The sequence below is a fragment of the Hoplias malabaricus genome, chromosome 2 (genome assembly GCF_029633855.1).
Source record: "Hoplias malabaricus isolate fHopMal1 chromosome 2, fHopMal1.hap1, whole genome shotgun sequence".
Taxonomy (NCBI): domain Eukaryota; kingdom Metazoa; phylum Chordata; class Actinopteri; order Characiformes; family Erythrinidae; genus Hoplias; species Hoplias malabaricus.
Window position 1 is genome coordinate 21,250,822 of NC_089801.1, and position 26,179 is coordinate 21,277,000.

The following is a 26,179-nucleotide window of genomic DNA, read 5'->3' on the forward strand; positions in this document are numbered from 1 at the left end:
GCTATGAGCTCTAACGATGATAGATTTCGTGAAACACAGCCAAGATCATTGCTTGTTTAACCAGCAGTGCACCGTGGGTAATGAGCACAAAGTCATCCCACCGTTCATTTATAAATGGGAACTCAAACAAAGCCGCAGTAATAAAGAGCCTAAAGGCATAGAATGTGGACTGACCACACTGACCGGACCAAACACTGAAGGGTAATGGCTCACAGCTGCTCAGCAAATGACAAAAAAAACCCCTGAAATCTCACGTTTCCAGTGCAAATACACTCAACACAAACTGTCCTAAAGACTGGGTTATGTCTTAACTGGACATTACAAGGACATTGAGAGGAGTCAGGCCTGTCTCACTCACTCATAAGAAGGTAATTAGTAGTAGTTTTTGGCTATTATATATTAATTACATTGTAATTACTACATAATAGAGTCTAAAACCAAATAATTCTGTAATAGCAGTATAGATCAAGGTGGAACAACGTTAAATTTCAGGCATACTCTTTTCTGAGGCTTATCAAAATGTGTGTGTGTGTTTCCGTGGGGTTGGTGGGGGGCGGCTTTCGGGGGAGGGTGCTTGTGTGTGTTTATGCACCTGCTTCATAAGTCGTGGCATGAGCGGTCATACTCCAGGTGCTGGACTTGCGTCCTTTGGTTACCATGACAGCAAACTCATACATGGTGTTGGGTTTCAGACCTGTCACAGTGTGGCTCAGGGCTGTGGTGTCCGCTGACTGAAAATAGAAAGACATACAGCAACAATAATAATGGTAATAATACTTTAAAGAAAATGCATCTTCATTAAAAATCTCTCAAATCTTTCATCAAAAAAAAGTTCAGCCATTCCTTATTTCTTCCTCCTATACATTCATCCCTCTTCCCTCTCCTCTACCTTGTATTTGCCGCTTGTGGAGTGACTGGTCTTCCACTTCACGCTGTAGTAGCGAACCTCGCTGGATTTCTGGTTCTTGCTGATGGAGTTGTCGGCCCAGCTGACCCTGACCGAGTCTGAGGTCAGCGCCACGGCCTGGACGCCTACAGGGGGGATCATGGGAGTGGAGGTATCTGGGATGGGGGTGGGGAATTTATCAAAGAGATGGAACAAATCATCGTCTGATGGGTCGACGGGGTCTGTGGTCCCACACACACACACATACACACACATGTGTATCCACACACACAGATATTGAAAGGTAGGGGAAGTTATGTTTAGAGCAAGCAACAAAAATGGAGAGTGTGCATGCCTCAATGAAGGAGACGTGGGAAAAAGGAGGGAAAATGGAGTGATAGAGAGAAAGAGACGAGAGTTCAGCCGTCTATTCAGATACAGACAGACAGACAGAGACATGTCTCATGAATCCTGTGTTAATAAGTTATATAAGGCATTGTGTGATGTACGTGAGCCTTTAAAACACCTGCCGTGGCTTCTGTATTAAAGACTATATTCAGAACATTTCACAGAGGCAGGGGCTGGAAGCCTTTACTGTGCTCAGAGGAACACTGGCAGTTTGTGAAACTGTGACAGGTTATAGGTCTCTTTATCTGTTATTTATCTATTCCTCCTTCTGCATATTCATCACACCATCCATCCATCCATCCATCCATCCACTCTCAAAACCACCAATCTGTCTATACATCCATACATCCATCTAATCTCAAACCCATCCATCCATTCATCCATCCATCCCTCCATCCATCCATCCATCTATCCATCCAATTTTCCATACATCCATTCATTTATCCATCCATCCATCCATTCATTTATCTATCTATCCATCCATCCATCCATTTATCCATACATCCATACATCCATTCATCCATTTATCATTTATCATCCATCCATCCATCCATCTATACATACGTCCATAATCCATCCATCCATACATCCATTCATCCATTTAACATTTATCATCCATCCATCCATCCATCCATCCATCCATCAATTTATCGTCCATCTTCCAACATCCATTTATCCATCCATCCATCCATCCGTCCATCCATCCATCCATCCATTTATCCATACATCCATCCATAATCCATACATCCATTCATCGATTTATCATTTATCATCCATACATCCATTCATCCTTTATCATCCATCCATCCATCCATCCATCCATCTTCCATCATCCATTTATCCATCCATCCATCCATCAATCCATCCATCCATCCATCCATTTATCCATACATCCATACATCCATTCATCCATTTATCATTTATCATCCATCCATCTATCCATCCATCCATACATACATCCATAATCCATCCATCCATACATCCATTCATCCATTTATCATTTATCATCCATCCATCCATCCATCCATCAATTTATCATCCATCCATCCATCCATCCATCCATCTTCCATCATGTATTTATCCATCCATCCATCCATCCATCCATTCATCCATCCATCCATTTATCATCCATCTTCCATTATCCATTTATCCATCCATCCATCCATCAATCCATCCATCCATCCATCCATTTATCCATACATCCATACATCCATTTATCATTTATCATTTATCATCCATCCATCCATCCATCCATCTATCCATCCATCCATACATACATCCATAATCCATCCATCCATCCATCCATCCATCTTCCATCATGTATTTATCCATCCATCCATCCATCCATCCATTTATCATCCATCTTCCATTATCCATTTATCAATCCATCCATCCATTCATCCATACATCCATTCATCCTTTATCATCCATCCATCCATCCATCCATCTTCCATCATCCATTTATCCATCCATCCATCTTCCATCATCCATTTATCCATCCATCCATCCATACATCCATCCATCAATTTATCATCCATCTTCCATCATCCATTTATCCATCCATCCATCCATCCGTCCATCCGTCCATCCATCCATAATCCATACATCCATACATCCATTCATCCATTTATCATTTATCATCCATCCATCCATCCATCCATCTTCCATCATGTATTTATCCATCCATCCATCCATCCATCCATTTATCATCCATCTTCCATCATCCATTTATCCATCCATCCATCCATCTATCCTTTATCATCCATCCATCCATCCATCCATCATCCATCTTCCATTTATCCATCCATTCATCCATCCCTCCATTCATCCATCCATCCATCCATCCATTAAATTATCTTCCATCTTCCATTTATCCATCCATCAACCCCCCCATCCCCCTCCCACCACACCACACTCGCTCTAATGCCTCATAAACACAAGGATTCACAAGAGGTGCCACAAAACAGATCTAAAGTACAGTCTACCGTTACAACTACGAGGTCACACCTAAGACAGAGAAGACAGTTAGTGTAGGAACAGAATTCACATCATCATCATCATCATCATCATCATCAACCTTATCAAATCTAGCTGCTAGAAACACACTGTGCTTTCCACTTCATTTATCAGCACAGCAGCACACACAAAAACGCGGCACTGATCAGGAAAATCACCGCAGAGATCCTCCAGCCATCCCTAAGACATGGAGCTGGGTTCAGGGAACACGTATTTGTTGTTCCGTCGGGTGGAGAAATAGATAAATGAATTGTTTATTTAATACTCTGCAATCTGCATCATCAACACACACCTGGGCAGACACACCGGAATACTGATAGAGGAGAGACAGACGAGTGCGTGGGCGGGGACATGTGTGTGTGTGTGTGTGTGTGTGTGGTTTGAATTAGAATCTAATACTATGTTTACGTTTCAGTCTACACAAGTCATAACATGAGGCTGTATATAGGCTGTGTCCACAAATCCGCTATAACATTAAAGCCACCTCCATGCCTTTGCTCTGCGTAGCCCATTTGTTAGCCCCATTTCATCCTGTTCTTCAGTGCTCAGGACCACCACAGGACCACCACAGGACCCCCACGGAGCTGCTAGGATTTGGGTGGTGGCTCATTCTCAGCACAGGAGTGACACTGAAGTGTTTATTAATGTTGTGCTGGATCAGACTGAATGGATCAGACACAGCAGTGCTGCTGGAGATATCCCAGTAGGTGATTTCTCGAGGGTTCTGAAAGTATTTAGTCAGAGGGGTATCAGAGAAGTATAAAGCCCCCAGCACTGGACTGTGGAACAGTGTTCTTTGGAGTGATAAACTCCCTCTAGTACCTATAGGATACATTGGAGTGGGGTTTTCATCCAAAACTAATGCAGAACTGACCTCAGTAATATATAAGAGGCTGAATACAATCAAATCCTCACAGCAGTGTTTAATTAGGGCTTAAGGTTCAACTGTTACAATTTACACCCATCAACATCAGAAAAGTTTCACAGCAGGGTTTGTGTGTGTGTGTGTGTGTGTGTGTGTGTGTGTGTGTGTGTGTGTGTGTGTGTGTGTGACGTACCGGACATTGATCTGGTCACAGCGCTCTCATACAGGGGCACTCCCTCCCCAGCGTTATTGAAGGCCTTGAGGGAGATCACATAGTGGGAACTGGGCTCTGTACAAAGAGCAAAGAGAGAGAGAGAGAGAGAGAGAGAGAGAGAGAAATTGCAGTGAAAAACATGGCTGTCGCCAGTCTTTTTGTGTGAGGGGGAAGTTTGGCGAGGGATAAAAAAACGCAGAATTAATCACCCACTGAAGAGGAAGAGGAGGAAACAAAGGGAAGAGGAAGAGGAGGAGAGTGGAGGGAGGACAGCGTGATTACTCAGAGGGGGTTGCCAGATCCTCTCCGGAGTGTGTTTTCTGTCTCAGAGTGACTGAGGTTTTTTCACAGTGAGAGAACCTGTGATCTACAATTAATAGATAGATACATAGATAGGAGATTACACAGTGTGTTACCTTCAACTCTTTAAAATGTTTTTATTGTCATTTTACACATCTATGGCAGTGAAGATACACACACACACACACACACACACACATGCCGGCTGCACTACGGCGAACTGTGTCCAATCTTCCATCTCCACCTTTTTCACAGAGTGACGCGAACTGCAGAAGCCCAGTGTGACCAGCCGGTTTTATTGGGACGGAGGGATGAAGCAAAGAGGGGGAACACAGCTTTGCCTAATGTTTTATCAGTGTGACTCAGACTCCAGAAAATGAACTTCTCTGTTTACTCCCTCCGTCACTGCTCCCGATTCCAGAAGCAATTTCACCCAGCTTTGTCTTTCTTCCCTTTTCTTTTCTTTTCCCTCCATTTCTGGCCTCAGAATGGAACACATTCACTCCGTCGTTCCTGTGAATTAGCCCCAATTCTGGGAACAATGCGATGGAGAATTAGTGCTTAGTCAGAACTGAATTAGCTTCAAACTTTAGTGTTTGTTTTTATTTCACTGTGGAAGCAGGCTCTGTGGAGATTAGGCTCCAAGGTTGCCATGTTGTTCTGGTTTAATCCTCCAGATATATACAAATATACATCCAATCAGCCATAACATTAAAATGACCCTGTTTTTTTTTTACATTCATGGTCCATTTTCTGAGCTCCAGTGTCTATAGGTGCACTTTGTAGTCCTACAATTACAGGATGTTGTCCATCTGTTGCTTTGCATACTTTGTCAGCCTCCTCTCAGCCTGTCCTTCAATGCTCAGGACCCCCACAGGGCCACAATTATTCAGGGGGTGGTCCATTCTTGGTGCAGTGACTCTGACGTAGTGCTGATTTTAATGTTATGGCTGATTGGTGAATATATTTCCCCCAGAAAGTACTGGAGTAAAAATACAGCAAACGGTAGAAACGCCGCTGTTATTATACTGCATCTAGAAAGGCTTAGTGACAAGTTTTTGCCCACTGCTGCTGTATTTCAAACACACACACACACACACACACATACACACACACACAAACACACATTTTAACCTTTGTCTTATTTTTATGGGTTTTAAAGATGTTTCAGGCAGAGACAGACTCAGCTCAATGCAGTTGCTACGGCAACCTGAGGATTCCACCTGACACTGATAAGCAACGTGGCCTTAAGTTCTTCGCACTGTTTTTTAGGGAACGAGATGAAGGGGTCAAATCATCTGAGTTCAGGAGTGAGAGAGAAAGAAAGTGAGAGAGAGAGAGAGAGAGAGAGAGAGAGAGAGAGAGAGAGAGAGAGAGAGAGAGAGAGATGAAATGAGAGAAAGGAAATGAAATGAGAGAAAAAGGTAGAGAAAATCAAAGAGGACAGGATAAAAAGTGTCATGAATAAGGTTATAATAAGCTTATAATAAGGTCATAATAAGAAACGTTATTAAATAAGGGAGATTTATATAAAAAATGTATATAAAGGGAGAGGTTTATTTAAAGAAACGATGTGAGAAAGACAAAAGAGCAGGATGAAGAGAAAGAAAGATACGAAAGAAAAGCAAGACACAGGAGCTGCTGTAGCCTTATTGAAGGGGACAGTGTCCAGTGATTTTAAGTCTGACCGTGTTTAAGCTGCACCTGAACCTAAGATTAAAACTTACACTGGGATTAAAGCCACTAGCCTGAACCTCCGGCTGGTTCTCCCCGCACAGTCATGAATAACGTGCGATATTAGAAACAGCATTAATAAAATATTAGCATGCCTTAACACGGCGGCGCGTTTCTGCAGAGGAAGTCTGGGTGAAATTCATTATCCGTTCATTATCGTCTCACACAGCCCAAGCCGCGTCTGAATATTAAAAGTGCGCAATTTGTTGTTGTCTCTTTTCACATGCTAATGGAGGCGGCCTGTTTCAAATTGAATTTACACCTCACTTGTTTTCCCACCGCGCCGAGTCAAGCAACACATTCCCAGGCCAATAAAAATAAAATAAAAACAGGAGCGTTTCCGAGGACAGGGAAAAGACGGGAGACATCGGTGAAGATAATGAACACGTTCAGAGCATCAGACAATGAACCGACATCACATCGACACCGTCTCAAAACAAGAGGGAGATACATCTTGCAACCCCCCAAACTAGTTTAATAAGATAGTTATGAGGGGGAACAGATGAAATGACTCTACAGCAGTTGTGAGAGTTGTGTTTATATCAATGCACTGGGCAACAACTGCCAATAACACACTCCTGTTCTTGGGACTACAATATAAGACATCACTCATTATTCACAATTAAAGCAACAGTTTTCTGTCAAATGAATTCAGACACAGCAGAGAACATCATGAGGTGGTCAGGAGAGTGTCTGCAGTAGAGAAACATTTACATCCAATCAAACACAACCTCCTAATTTAGGAAACAGTTCCTGATTAATATCATATAGTAAAGCAGATCCTAAAATGCAACCGATACAGAGTAGTGCACACAAACCCTTGTGTTAATTCAATACAGAGCAGATGCAGCAGCAGGATCCAGCACACAATTTAGTTTTGCTGCAATTTCTGTTGATTGCTGCATTTGAAACATGTGGAAATGGTAAAGTTTAGTGTGAAATGATGACTAGTTGGTGGGTCTGCACAGAGGATCTACCCTGTGTGTTGTGGCACTACACAACACCTCCATAACATGACATGGCATGTCATAAGAACATACTGCCACAGACTTAGGCTGCTCATAATCGGTATGTTCATAGTATGACTGCCTAAGGTCAACATGACCGGTATCGAGTGGTTAGAGGGGTATAAAGCACCCTAGTTTTGAGCTGTGGAGCAATGGGGCTGCATATCTATGCATGTAGAGTGGCAGAACTAACCTGCTACATCTGTACCTGACCTCACTAGCCCTTCTGGCTGGATGTTAACAAATTTTCATAACAATGTTTCAGTGTCTGAATTGCTACGTAATCACAGCTTTAGCAGGGGTCACAGAAAGGTCAGGAGGGAAGTGCAGCATAGCCCTAAATGAGAAATAAGAATAAGATCTAATGCAAACTCTGATAAGCTGCAGTCTGCAGGGATAAGCCCCAATCTTTTATTGCCTTTATTTGCTGTCTTAAAAGATTAGTGTGAACCACTACACACACACACACACACAAACACACACACACACACACACACAGACTTTTACAAGTTGATCTATGTTCTATAGACTTCTTCTGCCGATTTTGTTATGATGTGCATTTTGACATTTGCTGTTACAAAAATTAATGCAGTTACTATGGTAACGACTATGGTAGGTTATAGTAACATTATTTCTGTGTACCACTAGAGGTAATATTGATCTTGGTCTTGTCACATTCTGTGTTTTATTCACTGATGTACAACATCTGGAACATCTGTCAGATAAGACAACATATGTTCGTCCAGATCCAGATGATTCGGCAATGCTTGGATAAAAAGATTCATGGGATACGAGCAGTTTTAGATTATTGAGTCCAGTCATTTTTATCATTGTGTAAAGAAGCCTTTTTTTTTTGTTTGGGGAAATCACAGACTGCAGTTTGACACTTGGCCTTCAAAGACAACAGCTTGCAAAACACAAGCAAGGCCTTCATCATAAAAAATGAATTATAGAGCATCGATTACATGACAATGAGGGAAAAAATGTAACCCTCCAGGACATGTCTTGACTGACCTCTCGGTGGACGCTACTTATTTGGGACAATCGTATTCACAGCAGCCCCTGAACAGAACATGCTTATTAGTTAGCAGAGACAAACATACTTCCTCAGTCCGACTATACTACACACACACACACACACACACAGACACACACACACACACACACACACACACACACACACACACACACACACACACAGAGCCTGGCAGGCAGAGATAAAGTCAGTGCAGACATATCCCATTAGCCTCCTGTGAACAGTGAGTGTGTGTGCAGTGTAAATTAGGCATGAGCAGCCATTCAGTTCCTTCCAATACAACCCTCCAGTCCAATACACTCCTTTAGGTCCAAATACAGCCCTCTAGGTCTGTCCCGAACACAAAGGAAGCTGTGGCACAACCGCTCAATCCCAACACAAAGCCCTTACAGATTACACTCTCAATAGCATCCGACAGCCAAACGGTCACTTCTCAAATTACTGTCTTCTACGTCTATTCAAGCGGAGCATCAACCTCCAGCGAGGTCTCCTGCTCATTCCACACCTTTTCACAACTTCGCACCAGAGACAGTGACAATAACAGCTGGTAGAAAGCAGGTAAACTGCTGATAAGACTCAGCCATGACAATAAAGCTGTGTATACCGGATGCTAATAGCTACATATGAAGCTAAGCATGTTTTTATGGCACTAGGGCCATATACCAGACCCAGATTTAACATAATACTTAGAATGAATAAGATTTTTAGAAGGTGAAACCCCATTAGCATGGTAATGTAATGGATTAGCAGACACCATTAGCATTGCAATTTAATGGATTACCAGACAGCATTAACACTGCAAAACAGCGCTGTCATCAGTTTTAACACCACATGAAAGGCTGAGGATTACATGTAAGGTAAAAATAACAACCCCATGCCCCCCAGTCACTTACCCACAACCCCCAAAGAAAAACAACAACAAAAAAATCTGTCTTCCACCATTGAGATTTCCAAAGGCATTCTGGGCATTGTAGTGAAACAACACTGACCAAGGAAAACATAAACATGTTAAAATGTTGATCCAAAACTACAGATAACAGCAGAACAAAACCACAAACTAACCCTATTAATCTGTCATTACTAAACAGAGTTTGTTACTGCCTTAGCACAATAATACATTAGTAAAACATATATAAAGCGTATTTAAAAGAAGCATGTTCAAGATATGATTTTATGAAAAACTCACCCAAGTTTTCAATGGAGTAGTATCGCTGTTTACTGTCCACTCTGACCGTCTCGGCGTAGGGGCTGCCCACTCCATATCCAATGATATAGCCCCTGACCAGAATGTTGGGGTTCAGTGGGGGTGTCCAGCTCATGATGATGCTGTTGGGGAGCGGACGTACATGGAGGGAGCTGGGCTGGTTCGGGACTTGGGTTTCTGGAGCACACCACAGAGACACATTTTACACAATGACATTCAACAGTGTTTGTTATATTTTATGCAACTGAAAAAGAAAAAGAATACAAATGACAATTGGACTAACATTTGGGAGACTTGCACTCCTGGTCTCCCAGTGGCTCCCAGCCAATTTAATGGGGCCCTACAGATGATTACTGTTGGTCGTATCCTTTCAAAGTCAACTTCCTCTCTAACTAACACATCTTTTTGGCTCGTGCCCCGAGTTAAGATGGCTGCCAAAAGGCTTTGATGATCTTTTTTAGGCTCAGTTACTCATAGCCCTATCACACACACTCAACACACATCCTCAACTGGTTCCTGGAACAACACTAGCATGGCACACACTGGCTAATGCACTTATGAGAGCAGATTGGCAGCTGAAGCTTCCAGAAATGCCCCTGGAAGATGAAGGGGAGCTGGACGTGTCCCAGAACAACTGCTTTGTGATCAGTGAGTAAACGCTCAGCTAAAGATAAAGGCAGCCAGCATGTATCAGTGATAGTCCTTTTCTAAAAGGAAGGCACACATTGCTGAAGTACTACATCAACACATTGGAGTTGCTGGTCCACTGTAAATATTTAATCATGCTACATGTGCTGAGGGGGAGGGGGATGGGGTAATATATGTTCTGTTAATGGGTTTTTGCGTAGCCTTGGGGAGTTAGATGGCAACATCTGGGAGGAGGATAAAGCGGAAAAATGTAGGAGCTGTGTGTGTGTGTTTAATCTCACCATCGAGGTCGTTTTCTGGCGTTTCAGCTGAGTACCACTCGCTGTTTGGTCCCGTACCATTGACCGTCATGGCCGCCACCTGGAAGCTGTACTGACTGCCTTTCTCCAAACCTGAGAGAGAGAGAGAGAGAGAGAGAGAGAGAGAGAGCAAGGGAATGAAAATAGAGAAAAAAGGTAGTGAGAATAAAAAGAGTCATGAATAAGAAGTTTATAATAAGGTTATAAGGTTATAATAAGGTTATAATAAAAGTTATTAAATATATTCATAAAGAAGGAAAGAAAAAATAGCATAATAGAATGTACAAAAAAGAGTGAAAGAACAAATGAAATGGTTAAAAGAAAAACAGAGAAAAGGAAAGCACAAGTGTTAAATTTGTGGTCAAATTAGAGAGAGAGAGAGATAGTAGAAGTGTGAAAGAGAAAGATAAAGACAAGAACAGCAATAGAGTGTGATACAAGAAAGAGAGAGCGAGAGAGAGTAAGAAAAGAAAAAGGGAATGAGGAAAAGAGGGAGACAAGAGAAAATGGATGACAAAGAGATAAGGGGAGTAAGGGGAGATTAGCATTTGAGATTGTAATTAGTAAACAGCAGCGCTGACGGGGAGAAGGTAAACAAGGTCTTGGCTCCTCATCGCCGATGGAATCCATCACTGTGCTCGATACAAAACAGCAATTATTCCAGCGGGATGCGCCAGCCAGTCCCTGAATACCCAGGAGTCTCAGGAATTAGCATAGCGCACGCTAGCGCCGGCGCAAAATGAATCCCCTCGGAAATGGAAACTTAGCGAGATATCATCAGGAGGATAATGGAAATGAATATTATATTTCATCCGTATCCGGAAAAGCCCAAATAAACAGAGTCTGTCAGGGCGCTAGCCCTCAAGCTAACGTCAAAAAAAAGAAAATAAAAAAAAAAGAAAAAAAGAAAACAACAAATCCCATTTTCCTGTTTGTGTCTGTGTGACCTCCTTAACATGCATTGAATTCCTGACGGAAAAAAAAAAGAAGAACAGAAGATCAAATGAGGGTGTCGTGGCAACCTTCCCTATTCATTACAATGGAGAGGAGTTCAGTAAAAAAAATAGACTTGAAGCCTGGAAGACATTAGAAAATGATAGCAGTCTCTCTCTCCTCACAGAGAGTTATTATATTGTCTTTCTTGTCCTTGCCATAAAGACAGACACAAAAATGTCAGAGGACAGAAGAGTGAAGGCTCATACTGAGGGGAAACATATAAAACAATGATGAGCAGATATATCATAACGACATCATAGCGGCACTTTTCCATGGCATGGTACCAATTCTACTGGTCTTGTCTTTAATTTGCTTTTTTGCTTTGCCTTTGCCCCGGTACCTGGACATGGCATTGTTTTCAGTCCCCGCTCTCCTGTGGTTCCAAACGAGCTGAGTAGGCATTAAACTGTGATGTGTAAACCTTGCAGAGCTATGATTGGCCAGAGAGTGGTCAATCACGATGGAATGCAGACATCCAGCACAAACACTCCATCTGTATAATCTCCAAGCTACAGCAGCGATCACGTGTTTTTATACAACTCATGACAGCAGCTCGTAAAATAACACCAAGGAGGTGCTGCAACAAGGAAGGAAACAACTCTACTGATCTGTCTGAACTGATGCCGGAGCTGTGTTTAGTCCCAAACAACAACAGCAACAACAACAACAAAAACATGATGATGAGTAAATAACGCTTAATATTACTGCCAGCGTTGTGTTGGTTTCCAAACCCCACTGTTCCCATTAATGATGGTGTTTTATTACAGGGGAAGCAGTTGTAGTGGAAAATGAACCAGGGACCAGGTGCTAAAAAGTGAGTAGAGCCGAGCAAATTAGAGTAGTGTAGGTACAATGCATTTGAAAAGCAACAATACACATGACTCTGTGTGAGTACGGTGCTCAGTACTTCAATAATTCACGTTGATGCAGGCCAAGTATTAGATGGGGGCTCCATCGCTCCAGAGAACACAGGGGTCTTCATACCCCTCTAGCCCACACTTGGCATTGGGCATACGCTGAGTGATGAGTTTACTTTGGAATGATTTATGTGGCTGTGTTTTGTTTTGTTTAGATATGGATGCTTTAATTGTTTCACAAAAGAAGCAACAGCACCCACTTTTGGAGCAGTTTATAAATGACAGAGGGTGGAACCATAAGACTTTTAGGGTCACCATATATGACTGACTTACAAGCCAGCTGTCGTATACTTGTATTTGTGTGTGTGTGTGTGTGTGTGTGTGTGTCTGTGTGTGTTTATAAATCTCCAAATCCTTTCCATTCAGCTCAACTCCTGAACCCACTTTTACATTTCACATGTCCTTCACTGATGCAGGAGCCTTTACATTTCCTTTGCCTTTGAAGAAAATTCCACCTTAAAAAGCATTTATCTCCTACAGCGTGGGTTGCTTCTTCTGAGCAACAAAGCTCTTTCACTTGTGCTTGAATGCTAATGATAAAGCGATGATCATCGATAGAGTCCAACCTTCTAAAGGATTGAGAGAAAAATAAATGAATGCACTGCTTTAAAAAAAATGCTGGTCTCATTTGTCTTTGTTCAGTGCGTTCCTATTCAACGGGTTTTTTCGATCTGGACTGGAATCATTGGTGTCTTCTCAAACAGACCAACACTGTCCTGGAATAATTTATAGAACTGAGTTCTTTTTAAGGAAATCAAAAGGCACCATTCACATATCTTCACAAAGAGTTGCGCGCATTTTAACAGATGCTACTGCAGCCTGCTCTCAGTGTGAATTCAGCCTTTTATTTATAGACTCAAAGACCATTCCCTGGATCATACAATGTGTACTAATTATAGTTCACCATTCTTGCACACCCTTACAATCCTCCTCCAGTTGATCAGACCTTTAAAAAAAGCCTTTCTTCATCAGAATACAACTTAGAAGTTACTTCCAAGACAACATTCCCTACTGCTTTAAAAGTGGCTTAACCCCTGCCTTTACTTTCAATCAGCATGCAACAGATCTATGAACATGCAATAAGTCTTCGCCTCTATATCCACCCCCACTTGCAAACTCCACCCACAAGTTGACGGGAGTTGGTTTCATAGGTCTGTTTTGTATTAAACCCTGACTGGCTGAATTAACCAGGGTTTCTTATGTCACACCTCACGCTGGGAGGCGGTAAACAAAGGCTCCAGAGCAGTTCTAATAGTCAGTGCTGTAAACCAGTACGAGGATCTGATTCTCTTTAAATGTAAAGCAGATATTGTTTATTTCCAAAATCCTTGCCATTTCAGACCATGGACAAGGACTACTTCATCCACCACTGCAATGACTCCCTCAGCTGCGGTTTAGCTTGTGACTCAAAGACTCAGCGTCCAAGCTGCTGGCACGACATCACATCCCGGTATAAATAATGCAGCCTCCCTTCAGCGCAGCAGTGATACAGTGGGATGCATGCCTGATGTTCTCTGGGATTTAGAGTTCTTTTACAATCAGGCAGAGTTAGCTAAGTGCGCTAACTGCTGTCAGTAAGAAGAGTCTGTTGGAATGTTAACTCTGCATGAAAGTTTGGAACAACATGTTACTTTAATATTAAATTATAGCAGCTTTGATGAGGTTTTGCTTCAGTATTCCAGTTTCTGAGGGGACATGAAGCTTCTGTAATAACCATATAGTAACACATAAATAACACACGCATAACTATAGGGGATTTAACTTCGTAGATGATATAGTAGTCTTCCTAGAGTAATAAGAAATAGAGACAGAGAAAGAGAGCGATGCTCACCGGTGAAGAGGTACCAGAGGTTGTTGGGTTCGAGAGCCTCCTGCTCTCCGCGGCGTCCAGTTTTACGGTAGCGGATTTTGTAGCCTGTGATGAAGCCGTTTTGACCGCTGACCGGTGGAGGCTGCCAGCTCACTTTAATACTCTGGAACAACAAATGAGAACATTGTGAGGACATCTGTTCACAAGCACTTTTTTACTTAGCTCCTGTTGCTATAGCTGGGACAGGGTCTGAAAGTCTGTAGCAATGATTCATCTCAGCCTCAGGGATCAAGTCCCCAGCACTGGGCTGTGGAGCACAGGAACACTTGTCTGGGGTGAAGGGAATTCATGTAGTAACCTTAGGATCGGCTGGAGTTGTAAATGTGATCAAGAACTAAGCACTCTTCAATAGAACCAGACCTCACTACTATATCACTACTGTCCTTCCTTGGACCGGTTAACCACTGTTTACAAGGAACACCCCCAAAACGACCTGCCATTTTGAAGACACTCTGCCCAAAACCTTATGACCATCACAGTTTAGCTCTTGCCAAAATGGCTTGCCCATTTCTCCTGCTTCCAGCATCAATTTTAAGAACTAACGGTTTACTTAATGCCTGAAGTAGCGCCCCCACAGCCTCGACATCCACTCTTAAAAAAGTATGTTTCTGCAAAGGTTCTTCCATGAGCACTTAATGAGCCTTTTGCATGTTTAAAGGGTTCTTTGCATCATGAGGGGGTTCTTCAGATTGATGGTGAATGTACTGTCAAAGGCGGCACCAAAAACTGTTCTTCTATTGTTACAATCTCAAGCTTCTTACGACTGAGGAACCATTTGTTGTGCCATGTAGAACCCTTTTCTAAAAGGTGCTATACAGAACCATCTAGCACATTCTCCATCAGTCTGAAGAACTCCTGCATGATGCAATGGACCTTGTAATCCATACAAAATGTTCTTCAATTGCTCAGGGTTCTATATAGAACCATTTTCTTTACTAAAGAACCTTTGAGGAACCAATGTTTTTAAGTGTGCGTGGCACTAGGATCTTAAAAATGATGATTCAACAAGGGCTTTTTAGTAAAAAAAACGGTTCTATACAGAACCCTGAGCAAGCGAAGAACATTTTGCATCGTGAAGGGGTTCTTCAGAGTGATGGAGAATGTGCTATAGATTTCTCTAGACAGCACTGTTTAGAAAAGGGCTCTATATGGCACCAAAAAGGTTTCCTCTTTAGTTACAATGTAATGTGTGTTACAATAGAGAAACCCTTTTTGGTGCCATATATAGAACCCTTTACTGGAACCATCTACAGCACATTGTTTTCCATATAAAACAATTTCTTTTACTAAAAAACCCTTGTAGAGCCATCATTTTTAAAGTGTGTAGATCACCAGTGATGTTCATATCAACTGTTGGTGGCTGATGGGTATATATTGGCTAAAGAAAGCTTGGAATAATGGAATAATGGCGGTACGGTTCAACACAACACACAGGCGAGCTTTCTCAGTGGTCAACTGATCTGGCACTTGAGGTAAGTCCATTCTTGGCATTGTATCAGACATGGGCAGCTAGCAGAGGGACTGCAGCGGTGGACTGTAGCCTGAAGAAATATGGGAAGAATGAAGAAAAGGCATGCTGCCACAATTCTGCCACAAACTGTATCGGTTGGAAAAGGCTGAGTGAGCACAGGACCAGCCAGGAATGAGTCACATTTGTCCAGCCCTGAGACGGCAAAAGAGGGTGAAGCAGCACATGGGTGGTGTGTCTGGAGAGGAGGGGTCATATGCTCTGTTTGTTTTATAGGTAGCACTGCTGCATTAACACTGGCTGCATGTTGTGTGTGTGTGTGTGTGTTAATTATGAGAAAAAGAGAGAAAAAAAACATGTTTAATTGCTCACCAAAGCCGTGGAGGAAATTAATTGTTTTGACAGGGTCTTTAGCATGAAGAAAACAATGGCAGCCAAGCAGAACCAGAGCTTCATTTACGGAAATGATCAGCGGGTAAACAAAGCTCTCGCACTTCTGCTCACTCTTGTTCTTTCTTTCTTTCTTTCTTTCTTTCTTTCTTTCTTTCTTTCTTTCTTTCTTTCTGTCTTTCTTTCTGTCTTTCTCTGTGTCTCTCGCTCTCTCTCTCCCAGCCCTGTTGTTAAATTCACAGATTTATGGTGCAGTGATTGTAGCCAGAGGTTTTACCATTGTATAGTCCCAAATACAAACTCGTGATGCCCAATACAGCTGCAGGAAGAGGGGTAGAAAGTCCCCAAGCACTCGGCTGTGGAGCAGTGGAACTTCTTTCTCTGGAGTAATGGAGCTCTATGATCTCTTTAATCATGCAGAACATTCAGGATTCTATAAATAATCATTCATTCATCATCTGTAACCCTTAGCCAGTCCAGGGTCGCGGTGGGTCCAGAGCCTACCTGGAATCATTGGGTGCAAGGCAGGAATACACCCTGGAGGGGGCGCCAGTCCTTCACAGGGCAACACACACACTCACACATTCACTCACACACTCACACCTACGGACACTTTTAAGTCGCCAATCCACCTACAAATATGTGTTTTTTGGACAGTGGGAGGAAACCGGAGCACCTGGAAGAAACCCACATAGATACAGAGAGAATACACCACACTCCTCACAGACAGTCACCTGGTGGAAAACCAAGCAGACACAGGGAGAACACACCACACTCCTTACAGACAGTCACCCGGTGGAAACCCTTGCAGACACAGGGAGAACACACCACACTCCTCACAGACAAATCACCCGGAGGAATCCCACGCAGACACAGGGAAAACACACCACACTCCTCACAGACAGTCACCCGGAGGAAACCCACGCAGACACAGGGAGAACACACCACACTCCTCACAGACAATCATCCGGAGGAAACCCACGCAGACACAGGGAAAACACACCACACTCCTCACAGACAGTCACCCGGAGCGGGAATCGAACCCACAACCTCCAGGTCTCTGGAGCTGTGTGACTGCGACACCTACCTGCTGCACCACCGTGCCACCCCTATAAAGAATAATTTTCTTTAATAAAGATCCCTTGTAGAACCAGTATTTATAACTGTTGGAACGAGTCAGAGTGGGGTTTGTGATCACCATCATCAGAACCTGCCCTCGATGACGTTTATGTGGCTTGGATTGAGTTAGGTCCCCTATATCTGGCTTAAGTTTATGTCATTTCCTAAGTCCGCACTCTGCTGAGGCTGCCAATGGTTGCTGGGTTTCAACTTATGAGACGTGTCTACGCCTGGTGGATCATTCCCATGTTCCTGGCCTTATTAAATTTGACTTGTTAATTTCCTTTTTTTTCTTTTTCTTTTTTTTTTTTTTTTGATGCAATTTGTTTTGGCACAGTTTGTCAGGTTCTCCACTGAGCAGGTTGCTTTCGAGAGAAGAGCTTGTGTGCTAATCAGCTGTCATCCAGGCAAGAAACCAATGGCAAACACCTGGAATTAAGAGCTTTGGATGTGACGCTCTGAAAATGGGAGGAGATTGGAATATAGATGAGCCACTTGAGGTGGTTTCAAACGTCTGATAAGAATGCCCCTTGGTCACCCTGCTCTGGAGGTTTACCAGAGACCTCTCAGGTAGAGCCAAGACTCTGGAGTGATTGTGTCTCCCATCTGGCCTTGGAACAACTTGGGATTCTCCAGGAAGGTGTGGTGGACAGAGATGCCTGGTCTTCTTTGATTGCTGTTGCCAGGACAAAGTACACAAGGTGAGCAGAAACATGCAGGTGCCCAAATACTTAACCATAATAACCACTGGATTACTGGGTGACTCATGTAGACCACCTTGAAGAAGGGGCTTGTAAACGTGCAGAATGAATGATAAAGATTGATAACTACTGTGGACATGTAAACACACACTCAGTATTCTTCCATCACCTGACTCCATGCAGGGAGTAGACCTGCTACATCGTAAAACTGGCTAGGACCGCTCTAGCCTGCCTCGAACAAAGCCTACACAGGTGGATTAATGACTCCTTTAAAAGCCCGCATGCTCTGCCTGCACAGGAACACTGTCGTATGTTTAGTGACTGTTGCGTTGGCTCAGTGTCGGCTCAGTGTTAGTGCCAGATGCCGAGTGTGGAAGGGGGTGGTGGCCTTGCCATCTGCAGAGGAGGAGGAGAGGGAGGGTGAGGAAGCCTGTTAACATGCAAATCAACCAATTAAAATTCATGCTGCGCTGTTGCCAAACACGTTGAGTACATCCAGGTTTAGTCGCACCTTCCCTGCGACTCTCACCCCTCGCATCCGTTGAGCTGTGATAGCTAGCGAGCCGTGTCCACTCAATTCGGGCCCTCAGTTCGGACCCTCCTTAGAGTCCAGGTGTGCAGCTAATTCTTCTTGGGCTAAGACCCTGTAAAATGTCTTCCAACAATCTGGCTTGTCCATTCATTACCTAAGCTCAGGCAGGGGCCCCTTAGTCAGTTAGCATAGCAGCATAGCCCCCAGTCTTTGGGTGGGGTACAGTTGAGTCTAAGACACCTTAGAGACCCCCAAACTTCTCTCAGTAAGTCATCAAATACAATGGTTAGTGTATATCTTAGCTTGTGTAACTCCACTTATCATATAGGTGCACTTTGTAGTTATACAGTCACAGACTGCACACCATCTGTTGTTCTGCATACTTGTTAGCCCCTTTTCACCCTCAGGACAACAACAGAGTGGGTACCCTACTTATTTGTATCATTGTTGATTCTCAGTGATTCATTAACACTAAGAAGTTGGTGGGGGCGGCACGGTGGTGCAGCAGGTGGTATTGCAGTCACACAGCTCCAGGGACCTGGAGGTTTTGGGTTCGAGTCCCGCTCCAGGTGACTGTCTGTGAGGAGTGTGGTGTGTTCGCCTTGTGACCACGTGGGTTTCCTCCGGGTGCTGTGGTTTCCTCCATGATCTAATAACACTCAATGGTAGGTGCATTGATGACACAAAAGTGTCGGTAGGTGTGAATGTGTGTGTGTGTGTTGCCCTGTGAAGGACTGGCGCCCCCTACCAGGTGTATTCCCACCTTGTGCCCAATGATTCCAGGTAGGCTCTGGACCCACCACGACCCTGAACTGGATAAGGGGTACAGATAATGAATGAAGTTGGTGGTGGTGTTGCACTGGTACTAATGGATTAGACACAGCATGTGCTTCTTGAGTTTATTTTAGTCCAAAAACCCAAACCATCCAGTCAACAGGGTCCTGTGTCCTGTGTCCACTGATGAAGGTCAAGCAACACAAAGTGTGCAGCAACTAGATTAGCTGCTCTCTCTGACTTTACATCTACAAGGTGGATCAACGAGGTAGGAGTGTCTAACAGAGTGGGCAGTGAGTGGACATTCCTTGCCAACTGTTTCTCCTGAATTTTCCCACAGTTACAGCTTCTACTCCTCTCAGACCTTACACTAGTAACCGGAACATTGCTGTGAGGATTTGATAGCACTCAACCACCTTACCACGGTGAGGTTGTGGATCACACATTCCTCTCTAACTCCTTCTCAAGGTGTTGTGTGGAGCTCCATCACTCCAGAAAACACAGTTCCACTGTTCCACAGCCCAATGCTGGGGTATGATATAACCCTACATTCGACGTTAATCAGATACATGTCCGGTTTCCGATGTTGGATGTTTACTTTTGAATACTTTGCCAGCGATGGATGCAATATTTGGGAGGACATGTTGTGTACACACACTTTTAGGGACCCAGGTGGGCTTCTCGAAAACTCTTCATGGGCCCAACACCTCTCTATCTGTGGCTGGTGCATTCATTAGCTTAAGTGAGTGTTGCTCATTCCGTTAGCATATCGCAGTAGCGCCACTGATGAGGATGAATTCATTAACATTTGCTGGCACCTGTTCCCTGGGTTTGGGTCCGTATTCTTAATTGATTACAGCAGGTTGAAGAGACGAGTGTGTGTGTGTGTGTGTGTGTGTGTGTGTGTGTATGGGAGAGGAGTGGGAGCCATTAAAATAGAAAGTGTGAGTGTCATTTTGGCCCCGTCCTCTCACTAATTATCCCGTGTAGAACAGGACAGAATAGGTATGGAACAATGTGGTCCCCAACTCTACTGACAGGTGCAGAGAGAGAGAGAGAGAGAGAGAGAGAGAGAGAGAGAGAGAGAGAGAGAGAGAGAGGGAGAGAAGGGGTGAGAGATGGAGGAGGTGGGGTGAGAGAGCATTGGCTTACTTTGCAGATTTTTGAGGAGTAGCTTGAACAAGTTTGTTCCATCTGCGCGCTGGCAGCGTTTAAGTGCAAGTCCACCTTAAATAGCTCACAGCCCTCTGACGGTGGCTGCTTCCCTTCGTTTCTCTGTTTTCCTTTTTGTTTTTTCAAGCGAAATGTTTTTTGCCTGCAATTTCGTGGAGTGCTCTGTTAGTCGAGCATTTGCCGGCGATAGTGTCAGTAGCGGCTAAACACTGTTGACTGCTGTCAAAACACTCCTCGGGTTCATTCATCATCCAGCAACCCCAAAAAATAAATCATATAAATCAAATAAAAATGTTTCACCCACAGCTGCATCTACGGCTGCATAACATTGGCCTCTAACTGAGCATTCGAGGGAGTCTACAACTTCATCCAACACCTCAAATCATCACAGGGGCTTTAGGGAACCCAGCAGGAGTGCTGGGATATTTTCATCTGGAACACTAGAGCTAAGCTGCATGCTAAAGTTCTTAGACGCCCCACTGCTGAGGAAGCTTGACTCACAATCTACATAATCTCCATAGGAAAACACTGACCAGTATATTGTGAATCTATGAAGCTGCCTCAGATGAGTCTCTGGTCTCCATGTGCAATGCCAAGTGTAGGCAAGAAAGTGCTGCATACTCTGGAGTGATGGAGCTCCCTCTAATACCTTACGGATGATGTACAGATGTAACGTAGCGTGTATACACGTATGTAACAGAGACAACTGAAGCATGGATTGATGCTATTGCAAGAGGAAGAGTAGATGGTACAACTACTGTGTTTGACATTTTTGGCTCAACAAAAATCATAAACCCCAAGATTTATTTTATTTATTTAGCATTGATTTCTTGCTCATACAGTATTAAAATGCCTAGAGGATATCCAGACTAAGACCTGGCTGATACTGCCATAACTTCTGGGACAGTAGGATACAATTCCACATCCAAAGACATGCACTGTACTGCAGTATTAAGAGATTAAAAATTAATGTTGCACAGCTGGGAGTTGAATTGAGGGTTAATACCATCATTTTGCTATGCTTTTCAAACATTGCTGTGTAGTTATCTCTTTATTACGCATTTATTACATTGTAAAAACTATGTCACCAAATTCCTGTTATTGATATATACATAACATGGTAATAACTTCTCAACCAATTCTCATTCATGTATTAATGGGGCATACTGAAATCACTGTGGCGTACTGAGATCTGCATTTTAAAATGCTATGTTTGCTACGTATGTGCTATAATTGAAGTGTTACAAAAAATGTAAAGGTTATAACATGGCTTTAAGATTTGACGAGATGAGGTCAGAGATCCTCGTCTCTAAGGGGGTTCTTTAAAAGTGTTCAAAAATCAACTTTTGAATGAGTCTTTACTTTAAGCCTTTAAGCCACGGCAACTTTCAGCACTTTCCATCAGGCAGCAGAGTGAAGGACAGTTAGCATTAAAGCTTAAAGCCACCTGAGACCACCCTGTCCCTGCAATCACTATTGACAACCAAATTTGACACCGCAGTCAGCCAACTGTGTGTGTGTGTGGGTGTGTGTGTGGGTGTGTGTGTGTGTGAGAGAGAGAGAGAGAGAGAGAGAGAGAGAGAGAGAGAGAGAGAGAGAGAGAGAGAGAGCTTCATCCCCGCAGGCTTGTTGTTTAGACTCAATGACTTGTTTAGTTCTGCAGAGAAAAATGACCTCAGCTTAGTCTCACTGGACATGCGCTCTAGCCGTGCCTACTCACAATCAAAGCCAAGGAGTATGTGTGTATATTGTGTGTGTGTGTGTGTGTGTGTGTGTTAAATAGAGCAAAATTAACCATATTATTTTAATATATCAGTGTTTATTTTGTGTAATATTGATGCAGTGTTACAAAAATGAATCATACGAATATCCATCCATCCATTATCTGTAACCGCTTATCCAATTTAGGGTCGCGGGGGGTCCAGAGCCTACCTGGAATCATCGGGCGCAAGGCGGGAATACACCCTGGAGGGGACGCCAGTCCTTCACAGGGCAACACAGACACACACACATCCACTCACACACACACTCATACGAATATGACTCAGTCTAAACAAACTGAATCATGGCGATATTTTCTGATTAAGTGATTCTTTAGATAAAGAATCAAACTCAAATGGAATCACTGTGATATTATTAATTTAAAGCCAAATGAACTTTCAGTGGCCAGGACTTTGGCATAACGGTGGCCACAAAACAACCTGGTGTCACACCTGAAGTGTGTGATACACACATTTGCCAACTTAGACCATTGTTTTAGAGTCATGTATCCATCGAGCACATGCTACGTGCATGAGTTGTTGCTAGTGATATGCTGATAGAGCCATTGTGTGTGTCAATGTCTGTGTCAAGTGTGAGTCACTTTGATTAACTGATGAAAAAAAATGAATCCTAAAGTAACCTGCATTTGTTCTTGTCTGAGAGGGAAACTCTCAGGACAGCAACTCCTTTGCTACACTATTTCTGAAGCCGTTTGCGGACCACACCACTGCATAAACAAGCGTTTAACACACTTCTTCTATTTCAATGCATTTTTTTTTTCTTTTGACCAGGGCGACAATATGCGGCGCTTTTATAAAGTGCTCCCTCTTTAAAACACCTTCCAGAGCTCAGTCTGGCAGCAGCCTCCTGAGATCCATCTGAAGGCCACTTCACGGCTGGTAAAAATGGCCAGCGCTTAAAGTTTGACCTTCTCTTCCTCCTCGGAGAGCGTTTACATCTCCCTCTCCTTCCACTCGCACCCCCTCACTTCCGCTCCAGATTAATAAGGCAGTGGGGCTGAATGCTGGGCTCCAGGAAAGTGAAGTGGAATCCAAAGCATTGGGTATAGCTTTGAAGCTGCAATCAATAACAGGTACGTGAGATTTTTTTACCCTGAACCAATGGTTAATGGGAGACAGCACCGTTCGAATTCATGTAGCTGTAATGGGTCAATTCACCTGCTTTGAGGATACACACCAGGCTCGAGCAGCTGCACATGTGCCTACGGTCACAACACTCAATGCCAAGTATCAGTTCGAGTGGAAAAAAAGCCCTCCAACATTGAAAGCATCTACAATTCAACAGCTCTGATCATCAGCACATAATTCCCATCTACCTGAATGCCATCAAATCCTCACTGCAATCTTCCAGATGATTACAACAGAACCATGATGCTCATTAAAAATCCTGACTTTCAAACAAGAAATGAATTAATGTGTACCCAAATTTTTGCCCTGATTGTGTATGTTTTCAGCGTCTCTGGATACGCACCGAAGGGATGGAACACCATTGTTTTAGTAGATGGTCTCACAGATAAGGATTTGATGATGGTGGTGAAGGACACCATCCAAATCTGTGTTGTAACTAAGTAATTAATGATAACTACATGGTAAATACAGAGTGAGTTCATAATAATAGCATAGAACTAGCAATAATAGAACAAATGCTGCCACTTCCTCTTGTTGTTGATTGTAATAATCTGAGAAGCAACAACGTCATATGCCAGCGAATTTTTGATTGATTTTTATTATTTGTTTTCCATTTAATATTATTCCACTTGGTGTATGACTTCACGTTCTCCAATGTTTTCTGAACAGAGTTTGGCTGCAGAAACATTTAGTGTCCACCTGCTGTCACCCACGCATTCCTAAATGTTGAGTTTTTTAGATTCTGCTGTTCGTCCTTCAAAAACACTGCCGGTATTGTTTCCATTTCTGTTGCCTATTGCTTTTAACCTGCTCTCTCTCTCTCTCTCTTTTAACCTGCTCTCTCTCTCTCTCTCTCTCTCTCTCTCTCTCTCTCTCTCTCTCTCTCTCTCTCTCTATTTCCTTTCTCTCAGATTCACATCACTCCCACTCTGCATCAATAATATCTCCCTGTAGCTTCCAGGAGCTTCTTGTTCAACTTGTGTCATCCATGAAATGTTATGTAAATGCACTACATCCTCAGAAAGCAACACACACACACACACACACACACACACATAGAACTCCTCTTGGCTGAGATTGATCTTCATGCCGGCAGTTATTCTCACTGTCAACAGGGCACTGAAACTTTCAGCAAGGTCCAGGAATAAAGGCTAGTTTTCCAGACGAACTGCACTAATACAAACATTGATGTTTTATTGTTCTCTACAGTCTGTGAACTGTTCTTTAAAGAAATTAGACTCAATCTTTCTATAAATTTCAAGCATAAGCTTTAGAGATGATTATGTAAATCAATGCTAATCTGTAAAGTGTGTTTCCGTAAACAAGAAACGTTGGAGATTTTCAGTCCAGTTTTGTTTTTTTAAACTGGTTTCACATTTTGTGCCGTTTCCAAATGAAGGAGTTTGTCATTTGTGTTAAACCATGGCTCATCAATATCAGCTCATTTTATCAACCACACAATACAGCAATTAATTAATACACATTATTGTAAACTGAAGCTGTTTCAAATGAAATTATAGTGTCAGAATATAAACAACTGAACACATCTCAAAGTATCTTTTGGGGTCTAGTGTTTAATACTGAAACCAAGCATAATTATATTGTACAGTTATTATTATATATGTTTAACTGTAAATAAAAGCGTATTAATAGTTCACAGGAAATGACCAGAAACTTTGAACTGTAGTGGATATTTTTAACTTTCTTCATGTAAGTATGTAATTAATGGTAACTCCTTAGTAACTACATAGTAACTGTTAAATTAACAGACCAAAGCTATCAATTTGAGAAGCTACCCAATCATGGATTTAAACATACCAATGGTTTAAATAGGAATACATTAAATATCGAAAACCTAAACCTAATATATTTTGGGGTCTTGTTTGAAACATTTTAATATAAAATAATAAAATTGTATTATTTTATATGTATTGTGCAGAAAAGAATATAAATTATTTAAGTCACAGGTGATTAGAAACGTTTACATTTCAGTGCATAATTTCACTATTATTTATTTACTTCTGTAATAAACAGAAACTGCATAATATTTAAATAATAATTATAGTGTTTAAAAAAGACAACTAACTAAATATCTAAATCTAAGTTCTTAAATATGTTTTACTGTGTGTGTACTTTCTTAAAAAATAGACACGGATGTCATAAAAAGTTGATATTTTATTTTACTTGTAGTTTTTTTTTTTATGACCTTTTATATGTAACTGTTTTGATCTGAGTTCTTCATTATTTCTACACGTTTATGATCTCCATGGTTGCCGGACTGAGTAACGAATAACTGGTGTTTACAGAGTAGTTACAGATGATTTAAGCACTGATATAGGAGCAGTGTGGAAGTGTATAGGAGGTTTATGGGCTGTTGTAATTTGGCGAGTGTTGGTGTGAAGGGTCTGAGAGATTATGGTTAGGGCCATTTATGTCAACACAGATATAGTGTCCTACATTCCCCACTTCTGCTTTTTCAGGGGGGCAGTCCACCTGATTCCATCTATTAATAACCCGTCCCCCCTGGGAGGAAAATGATACACAAATAAACAGTTTCATTTTCCTGTGAAAAATGAAAATGTTTTTATGGGAAGTGTGCCCTCCCTAAGCATGATGCATGGTGCGATTGTTGGGTAGCAGAATAGATCTGCTGCACCTGGGAGAAAATAATAATAATAATAATAAAGCCTCTGGCATTGAGGTCATGTGCTAT

General features: G+C 42.5%; 1 protein-coding gene across 1 annotated transcript in view; it reads right to left on the reverse strand.

Annotated features, from left to right (window-relative positions):
- The window catches only part of dcc (DCC netrin 1 receptor), a 276,917-nt gene that overhangs the window by 45,334 nt on the left and 205,404 nt on the right, over positions 1–26,179 (reverse strand). The window contains exons 13-18 of the mRNA XM_066659309.1: positions 14,362–14,503; positions 10,600–10,710; positions 9,653–9,847; positions 4,369–4,464; positions 890–1,128; positions 593–731 (exon numbers count right to left, since the gene is read on the reverse strand). Of these exons, the coding sequence (XP_066515406.1) occupies positions 593–731; positions 890–1,128; positions 4,369–4,464; positions 9,653–9,847; positions 10,600–10,710; positions 14,362–14,503 (922 nt within the window). The remainder of the gene's footprint in view (positions 1–592; positions 732–889; positions 1,129–4,368; positions 4,465–9,652; positions 9,848–10,599; positions 10,711–14,361; positions 14,504–26,179) is intronic.